This window comes from Erpetoichthys calabaricus, chromosome 13 (assembly GCF_900747795.2).
Source record: "Erpetoichthys calabaricus chromosome 13, fErpCal1.3, whole genome shotgun sequence".
Classification (NCBI taxonomy): Eukaryota; Metazoa; Chordata; class Cladistia; order Polypteriformes; family Polypteridae; genus Erpetoichthys; species Erpetoichthys calabaricus.
The window spans coordinates 135769502-135779909 of record NC_041406.2 but is presented as its reverse complement, the minus strand read 5'-3'; the positions used below and the strand labels follow the sequence as shown (position 1 = coordinate 135779909).

The 10408-nt window shown below is 37.4% G+C and overlaps 1 protein-coding gene across 3 annotated transcripts in view; it reads right to left on the bottom strand.

Moving 5' to 3' along the window:
- The window catches only part of LOC114663726 (sperm-associated antigen 1-like), a 121422-nt gene that overhangs the window by 22285 nt on the left and 88729 nt on the right, over positions 1 to 10408 (bottom strand). For all 3 annotated transcript variants that reach the window (XM_051935497.1, XM_028817648.2, XM_051935498.1), the window contains exons 13-14: positions 7109 to 7261; positions 5630 to 5787 (exon numbers count right to left, since the gene is read on the bottom strand). In XM_051935497.1, the coding sequence (XP_051791457.1) occupies positions 5630 to 5787; positions 7109 to 7261 (311 nt within the window). The remainder of the gene's footprint in view (positions 1 to 5629; positions 5788 to 7108; positions 7262 to 10408) is intronic.

Sequence of the window (10408 nt, the reverse complement as noted above, 5' to 3'; positions counted from 1 at the left end):
TTTGAGCTTTTAAGTATGCGAAGCACTGTGCAGCATACTTAAAAGCTGAACACAGAAGGTAGCAACGTGAAGATAATCTTTCAGCATTTTTAGACGAGTGTCCGTATCGTCTAGGTGTGCGAACAGCCCCCCTGCTCACACCCCCTACGTCAGGATCACAGATAGTCAGCGCAAGAGAGAGAGAGAGAGAAAGAAAAATAAGTTGGGTAGCTTCTCAGCCATCTGCCAATAGCGTCCCTTGTATGAAATCAACTGGGCAAACCAACTGAGGAAGCATGTACCAGAAATTAAAAGACCTATTGTCCGCAGAAATCCGTGAACCAGCAAAAAATCCGTGATATATATTTAAATATGCTTACATATAAAATCCGCGATAGAGTGAAGCCGCGAAAGGCGAAGCGCGATATAGCGAGGGATCACTGTATCAAAATAATTAATGAATTTTAATTTGCAAAAATTTTTTAAAGTTGGGTTTTATAAAAACACAGTTTTAAAGTCAAGTTTGTCAGAAAAATGACTGTCAGGTTTTTGACAGTTAAGGACAGCTGGTTAATAACACTTGCTGAAGAGTAGTATCAAATCCACACATACAATTCATTCAAATTTCAACTCTCAAATGCTTCAATTTTCCAAATTTTTACTTCCTTCTTAGAAGTTTGTCCCAATTTAAGGCTACCTTTGTGAAATCAAAGTTGCTAATTTATAATTATTATTTTAGAATTTCTATTAAACAGCCTCTGTTGTGTTTTTTTTTCCCAAGTTACCTCAAAAATGTGATTAAACTTTGCTGTTTTTTATGCCTGTGTAGTAATGAAGAATTAGTCACACGAAGGCTAAAGAAAAAGCATATGTATGATGAGTTGTATGAGAGGCAGGACACTAAGGAGGGAGAAAAGGACCTGTACCGATTGGCTAGACAGAGGAACCGAGCTGGGAAAAATGTGCAGCAGGTTAGGGAGATAAAGGATAAAGATGGAAATGTACTCACAAGAGAGTATGTTGAGCAGATGGAAAGAGTACTTTGACAGGCTTATGAATGAAGAGAATGAGAGAGGGAAGAGGTTGGATGATGTGGAGATAGTGAATCAGGAAGTGCAATGGATTACCAAGGAGGAAGTAAGGACAGCTATGGAGAGGATGAAGAATGGAAAAGCCGTTGGTCCAGATGACATACCTGTGGAAGCATGGAGGTGTTTAGGAGAGATGGCAGTGGAGTTTTTAACCAGATTGTTTAATGGAATCTTGGAAAGTGAGAGGATGCCTGAGGAGTGGAGAAGAAGTGTACTGGTGCCGATATTTAAGAATAAGGGGGATGTGCAGGACTGTAGTAACTACAGGGGGATAAAATTGATGAGCCACAGCAGTAATTCTTTACATACCAACAGTGGTATGAGTACCACAGGTTGAGAACCACTGGTGTAGAATAAACAAAATTATACACAACTGGTTTTAAAAATATCTGGTAGAGATCTGGGGACAACTTAGCAATTAGTTAACCAAACAAGCTTGATGGACTGAGTCCTTGTCTCTTATGTGCCAAACGTCTTATGTATGTATGTAAAACCACTGCCAACATGTTTGAATTCAGTATGAGATTTTTATCTCAAGGTTCTTGTATGACCTAGTTTATATAATAATGAGACACCTTGACTAGTTGACTATCTTTAAATTTCTGAAAGTAAAACTAACAACAAACTGTTACTTTTAATTTAAAAACTAACAGTTGCCAAGATGGCTATATAGTTACAAGGCATGGGTGAATCCAAGAGAACATATAACAGGGGACAGTCCTCACAGAGAGAAATAGGAAGACAATGCTGATGGTCAGGGAACATCTCGATTCAAAAGTGTTAAGTGGTATTGACTTAAAGAGGCATTCCATATGTAAGCTACCCTAGAAATTTAGAAGTAAACTGCTAGATTGAGAAAGTGATGAGAAAAGTTCGTAAGAACTAGATCCTGCAACTTTCCAGATAATGGTCTAATATACTTCCTGGGAACTTGCTGGCCCTCATGAGTAATTTTAACATAAACCATAGAACATAATAAATAATAAAATATTAAACCATAAAAAACCATGATGGTTTGATAATAATATACAACAAACAAAGAAGGAGCAGTGATAACTGTCTTAGTTAAAACATTAGCAACTCTACAACATCTTCAATCATTTTCAGAAATAACAATGTAAATTTGTGAATTCTGCAAGTTTTAAGTATTTAAAAAGGAGCAGAAGTTTAATAGATTCTGAAATAAAAGAACTACAGTGGAACCTCGGGTCACGAACGTCTCGGACCACATAGAAATCGGGTTATGACCAAAAAGTTTGCCAAACTTTTGCATCTGTTCACGACCACATACTCGGGTGATGAACAAGCCAGTTTCCCTTCCGGTTCGTACGCGCCAATGATTTCCGCACGTGTTCAGTCTCTCCCTGTGCATTTACTGTGAACTCTTTGTGCTCTGTTTCGTTTCCATTCCGGTTCGTACATGCTGGTGATTTACGCATGTGTTCAGTCTCTCCCTGTACCTGTACAGTACATTGTTCTCGGTCAGACGTGCATCACGCAGAGGGACTTTACCTCAAAACTGTAATCTCCTCTCCACCCAGTTCCTCCTCACTTCCTTCATGCCAGAACTCGACTCATGCAAGGTTAGTTTTCTTGGTTGTTTATGGTTAGTTTTTGTATGAATTACGGATTTTTCAAATGTTCATTTTTTTCCCTGTGCTTAAAACTCATTAAAAAAAAGTGTTTACAGCGATCGGTTCGTAAGGCTATTAGCGTGAACTCCTGCAATGTTACTTTCTTGGTTGTTTATGGTTGGTTTTTTAATAATGTTTGGCTTTGTTCAAATGTTCCTTTTTTTTCCCTGTGCTTAAAACTCATTAAAAAAAAAAGTGTTTACAGCGATCGGTTCATAAGGCTATTAGCGTGAACTCTTGCAATGTTAGTTTTCTCTGTTCAAGGTTTTCTCAGTGTTATTCAATGTTTTTACATTTAGTTTACTATTACACTGTGCATTCTATGGTATAATTAACTATTTTTATGCTTAAAAATCCTTAAAAAAAATATATATTTACATTCAGCTCGTATGGTCCGGAAAGGATTAATTGTATTTACATACAATCCTATGGGGGGAGATTGCTTCGGGTCACGACCAAATCGGGTTGCGACCAGAGTTTTGGAACAAATTAAGGTTGTGACCCGAGGTTCCACTGTACTTTGCATTAAAGCAAAGGATGAAAAATTGAAGTGTATTTGCTATCTGAGGTAGCTATCTGCAGGTACCAATACAGCAATGGAACAAAAAGCATGCACTGATCATGTGGTGAAAAAAATAGCATTGCGAATTCTGGAAATTAAAAATGAGCTAGTATACACCATCAGAAGATTATCCCTTTCTGTATGGCTTTACTATTTTCACCTTTCTCAGTATATATCAACAGTATTGCTTATACACCCACTAGACATATTATTAGGAACATTATGCTAATACTGGACAGGCCCTCCTTTTGCACTCAAAACAGATCCCCCTTAGTGGTAATACTTCCACACTATGTTGGAAATTTTCCTTTGAGATTCTGGTCCATGCTGACATGATTGCATCACACAGCTTCTGCATGTTTTTCAGCTACACATTCATATTGTGAATCTCTCGTTCTTCCTCATCTCAAAGGTGTTGCATTGGATTAAGATCCAGTGACAGGGAAGAACTGTAGAACACTGAGCTCATTGTCATATTCATGAAACCAGTGTGAGATGACTTTTGTTTCGCAACATGGTGTTTTATCATGCTGGAAGTAGTCATTAGAAGATGGTAAATTGTGGCCATGAAGGGATTAAGCTATTAGCTTCAAGCAATAATTGATTGGTACTAACAGGCCCAAAGTGTGCCAAGAAAGCATTCCTTATATCATGACACCACCACTAGCCTGGACTGCTGATGCAAGGCAGGTTGGATGCATATACTGTATTGATGCTCTTAATGCCAATTCTGACCCTACCATCTATGCCTCAGCAGAAGATGAAATTCTGCAGATCAGGCTACATTTTTCCAGTCTTAACTGTCCAGTTTTAGTGAGCCTGTGCCCATTGCAGCCTCATCTTGTGGTTTTTGGCTGAAAGGAGTGGAATGTAGTCTTCTGCTGTTGTAGCCCATTCACCTTAAGATTTGAAATGTTGTGCATTTTGAGAGGTTTTTCTGCTCACCACAGTTGCACAGAGTGATTATCTGAGATACCATAGCTTTCCTGTCTGTTTGAACCAGTTTGGTTATTTTCCTTTCACCTAACCATTGTTTACTGAATATTTTCAGTTTATCAGACCATTCTGAGTAAACTCTATAGAGTCTAATGTGTGTGAAAATTCCAGGAAATCAGCAGTTAAGAGATACTCAAACCAGCCTGACTGGCACCAACAATCATGCCCTGACCGAAATCACTGGAATCACATTTTTTACCCCATTCTAGTGTTGTATTGTGAATATTATCAGAAGCGCCTGGCACATCTGCTTAATTTTATGCATTTTGCTGCTGTCACATGATTGGCTGATTAGAAAATTGTATGGATAAGCAGTGTACAGGTGTTCCTAATAATTTTCTCAGTACGTGTTTATTGATTATGTCCATGAGAGTCAGGTGCACTGTGCATGAAAATAAGCTGACAAGAAAATAAAATCCATGAAAATGTGACAATGGTGGTTTAATACCCTTAAGACAACTTCTAGGATTGATATCACAAACCCTGGATTACTATGCATGAAAACTACCAATCTTGTAAATTAACAATTACTCTTTACAAATCTAAGTAAAATTTGTGAGATAGTTAAGATGGTTCCCCATGTTTTTCATGTGAAAAGAGTTGTACTGAAACAGTAAAAGGCTAGACAACACCCTCCAGATCATTGAAAAATGGCCTGGTCCTCTCCAAATGATAAAAAAAGAGACCATTGTCCATTTTATGAGGAAAGGTGGTTCAGCAGCTAGGTTTTTAAAAGCTGATCAAAACTGTGAATGTTAAAAGGAGCTATGTAGATATCCCCAGATGGTCAGCATTACATCTAATGTCTTGAAGTATACAAGAGCACAGTGAATGTATATAGAGCACAGTGAAGTTCTTAATTGAATTTGTTAATCAACATGCAACACGTCACCACTTTCCAGCACAATGATTAGTGAGCATACCTTACCTCAAAAACTTGTCTTTCTTACCTGAAAAAAATCTCAATATACAACTGTCATAACTGAACCACAACAAACACTAAATGTGGTAATGGATTCTGTAACTTCTGCCATTCAATGACATATTGGCAAATGAATTATTGTCACATTCACTAACAAGTCACTTAAGTTTAACATAAAAATGACTAATCTCATTGTGTAACAACTTTAATAAAAAATAAATAAAACCTGTATCATGTGCACACTAGCATATTTAAACTCCTTGACACATAATCATTACCTGAAAGGTTAGTTTTCATAACTGAATGACAAGAGAATATGTTTCTTTAGGAAATGTCTAGAAGAACCTGGGATCAATTTACAATACACTGTCAGGGAAATCAACTATAGCAATATGTGTATCTCATTTTAATTTATTATCTAAAGAAAGATTATTCTTTTAGTTACATTTTTCCTGCTCTGATAGCACACCATCGTTTTTCTCATCTCTTTTCGAAACAACTTCTTTCAGTCTGCACTGCTGAAAAGACAGAGTAACTGATGGAATCTTTGGCAGTTTCCCCCTCCATTCTTCACCATCCAGATCAATCAAAAGCCTGGTAAGCCTATATAAAAACATAAAAACAGAATACTCTAAAGTATGAACATTTTGAAACGAAACAATATTTACATACAATGGTATTTATTCATCCATTATTTAGTACAGGCTGGAGTGAGGGTTTTAGAAGGAAATAAAAGCACATTCCACTGGTCATTCACACAAAATACAGAAATGTATTAGCTAGAGGTCTAAACTGAGCCTTTATTTGAATTGCTTCCTCAGTTAATACTGGTATTTTTTTCATTGTTTGTACACTGAAATCCTTAAGAATTATTTGTTTAGGCAAGTACTATTTTCATATAAAACTAGCTAACGTACCCAGCGTTAAACAAATGGGGAAAAAACTTTATTTTGGCAATTCAACATGGCTAAAAGACCATGAGACAAAAGAAGTACTCTTAGACAAAAGCTGTAATCCTGCAAAACAATTCCAAATTAATTGAGAAGGAAATGCCTATGTTCTGCTTTGGCCTTACAAACTTTGTGCTTGCTGCTGACGATATATTTTTGTCCCATTGCACTCATGGTGTCTGATGATAACTGTAGTCCCCGTTTCGGCACCGTTTTTTGAGTTGCACTGCTACCATTATAGCCAACAGACACACATACACACATTAATAAATTTATTACAACTTTGTTTCTGCTTTGTTTGCTGTTGTCACCATTTTCAATTTAGTGTGCATATCCTTGGTAGAAATGTTGCTAGGTAGGATGACCAGAAATCATGACCCGTGAAGTAATGAGTTTAAAGGTATAAATGTCAGCTCTAGGACTTCTTGGATGAAAATTTTTAGTGGTTAGTGCATTTTATTTATTAATATCTTGGTTACGACTTAGTGCTTTGTTTTCTTTTGACTTTGATTTCTGGAATTTTGATTAGGCCTGACTACAGATGAGTTAAACGTCTTCATAAAGAATCTGCCCCAACATTTTCTATAATTACAAAATACAGACACTACCACTAAATAAATCACTCATCAATTCTGCTTAAAGATACAGTAACTGAGAATAGAAGTCTGATTTTTAAATGTAAAGGTTTTTTTTCTTTAAAAAAAAAAAAAAAACACAAAAACAACAGTGCAAATTCCATAGTGAATATGAAGTACCATGTATCAAACACGAAACTCTAGCAATATTTAATGGATAGATACTTTACCTACTGGACCAACATAACCATATTTTAAATGAAACAGGAAAAATGATATTTTCCAGCCACAACAACATTATTTAAATAAATCAGTGAATGAGTAATTATTACTGGTCTCTTTTAACAGGACAGCAAAATCTAGCTTCTATGTACATTCTCAAATTAAGTGTTTACTCACCTGTTTACACTTGTGTTGGCAGCTTGTATCCCACTATCAATCTGCAGAACAGTTTTATAATCCACATAAGCTTGTCGATATCGCTCCATGGATTCAAAAGCCATAGCTCGTCTAAGAAGTGGCTTGACAGTAAAAGGCTGGAGGTCCAAAGCCCTGATGAAAAACATTTCATAAGTGTGTTTAGACAGAAAAAGCAGCACTACATGGCTTATATTTCAGTCATTCATTCATTCACTTTCTCAACTCTCCCATTCTAATGGAAGTACCAGACCACTGCAATCATCTAGGATTAATTTACAGTCATCAACTACTAACGCTCCTGGAACCTATTTTGGATATGAGTGGAAACCAGAGGACCTGGACAAAACACATTGTAAACATGTGGAGAATGTGCCAACTTCAGGCAGAAAGTGCCCAAACTACAATTTGAACACAAGACTCTAAAGTGGTGATGCAGCAATATTAATGACTTTATTTCCATTTCAAAAGTTTCTGCTGAAAACCATTTGAAATACAAATGACTTTATATGAAAAATACAATCTTAGTTGAAGAGGAGTCATTTTAAGACATTTAAAGACATTTGCTGAAACCATGTTAACATTTCTAATGTCTAAATAATCTCTATCTAAGTAAAACCATGTAATTAATACTATACATCTTTGAGGACAAACCTTACCATTAAGGGTTAAGATCTGCCCATACAACTTCATGACAGAATTCTAAAGAGGCACAAAACTTGAGGGGGGAATACACAAATGTAAAGGGAGTGGGTGAATGATAAATATCTACAGGCAACACAACCTGCATACTTCATCCAAGAACAAATGGATAAGTAGAGTTAGGCAGTAGGGACAGAGGAAACTGCAGTACCACCTGTAACCATAAGGTGTGACCAAGGAAAAAAAGAAGATGACCTCCTAAAACCAAAGAAAGGATGCATTCTGAAGATTCTTCTACTTGTCTGGAGAAAGCTGATTACGAATGGAACAAATTATTCCCTATACAAGGCCACAAGTACACCTGCTTTGATACGAAGGACTATTATTTCTATCTTAATACACAGGATAAATCCAGCTAATGCATTACAATATTGGTGCCACTGTAATTGTAATGCAAATCACCTTGAGAATGAATCCAGTAAGAGCATGGAGCAGCAACTTGCATTCCCACGCACACACAGAAACTCTGTGTGTGGGGAGTAAACCAGTGTAGACTAGCTATAAGAAAATGAACACCACATTGTTTGGAACACAAGCTTCATAATTAGCTAAAGAACTTATCCATCTTCCATCCATCCATTCTCCAACCCGCTGAATCCGAACACAGGGTCACGGGGGTCTGCTGGAGCCAATCCCAGCCAACACAGGGCACAAGGAAGGAAACAATCCTGGGCAGGGTGCCAACCCACCGCAGAACACACACAAACACACCCACACACCAAGCACACACTAGGGCCAATTTAGAATCGCCAATCCACCTAACCTGCATGTCTTTGGACCGTGGGAGGAAACCGGAGCGCCCGGAGGAAACCCACGCAGACACGGGGAGAACATGCAAACTCCACGCAGGGAGGACCCGGGAATCGAACCCAGGTCCCCAGATCTCCCAACTGCGAGGCAGCAGCGCTACTTATCCATCTTGATCATGTGAATTGGTAGATCAAAATTCTTAAGTTAAGTGCCATTTTCTATAGAAGAGAAAAAGTTCAACTAAGCTAATGCAATTTTATGTTTTGTGTTGTTTGTTATTGGCCTTTGTCCATATATATCTATATACATACAGTATATTTAATACTTGCATATATACATCTATTATCCTCATGGCATAAATAAATTGTATTATTTTGTTTATTGCAGTAAACATGTCTGGGTTATTTGTGAAAACAAGTCTATTGCAACGACAGGGCCACAGCAGAGAAAGTGGAAGTGTTTAATGCAGCCTTTTGCCAATTTATGAACCTTGTTCATAAATTTTACAGCTCTCATCATATTTCTGGTGTCCTGGCTAGCAAGTAAAACAGAGATCCTTTAATCAATCTACATTAATATGGAGTTTCTTGGGGGCGTCTGTTTAATTGTTTTAAGTAATTACCAGCACTGACAAAAGAAAAACTGATAATTAATTAACATTAGAATTCCTGAAGCCTACGAGAAAACTTGTAATCCCGGACCACTTTAAATCCCTTTGCACCTCTCCATCAGCGTCTTTTGTTTCACAAATACATCGATCAGCACAAGCAGCCTGCTGTCCCATCCCCCGCCTTGACGGAGCTCAGCTCTGGCAAAAACTTCTCCCAGCTCAAGCCAAGGCTCCTTATCCACATGTGAAATCTGGAGTTGTATAGGGTAAATAATACAGTATATCGTTATTTGGAATACATGCATTTCATGTGTGTTCCGTGTCTACAAAGATCTGGGTAAGTGTAGGATGAAAGGAAATGTGAGAAATGTAAGAAATGCTGAACACATACTGTACCTAAAGCAGAAACTTTTTCCATGTTATAGTAATAATGACATTAAGTGTATAATGTGTGAAGACTTTAGTCCAAATATCAAATAAACATGTGTGCTTTTATTCAAGAATATAACCAAAGAAAAAAAACAAAAAACATTTGATTTACATGTGGCTGTCAATGAGTTAAAAACTCAAGCTCAAACATCAGTCGATAGGGAGTTTAGATGTATTCTTGAATGGTGCAGAGATAAGAACTGCTGCCTTATAACCCGAAGGTCCCAGGTTCGAGACTGAGCGCTCCGTGTTTTGAGCCGTGATCTGCTATTATTATTATTTCTACAATATAATAAAAACATACATTTGATTTGAGTCTGTAACACCCAGTGTAAATGTTGGCTATTTGTATACTGTAAGTTAGTGCTTGTTTTTTTAATTATTCAATTTTATTCTCTCAGTGACATTCACGTGGTACAATGAACTTGCCTCTCCCTCTCGGAGTTGATGCCATTAATCTCCATTCTTTTCACAAGAGCAGCGCTATGACTGGTGCCTACTCAGAACTATTTGTTGTACTGACAATCAAAGATATGATGTCCCATGACCACTATCAGACTGGACAAAGGCAGAACTGTAGCAACAGACAGTTTCTTCACAGCGCTTTCACCAGTTAATATTCACCCAAACTTTACACTGGCTGGTACAGACTAAAATCAAAGGCTTCTTCATTTTGGGTCCATACAACCGTCAGCACGGCACTGTCAGATCTAAATAGCAGTGTGGCAAGTTGCTCGAGTACTGAAGTGACTTCAGCTGCTGGTAGAAGTCACATTTTACTTCATTGTGCC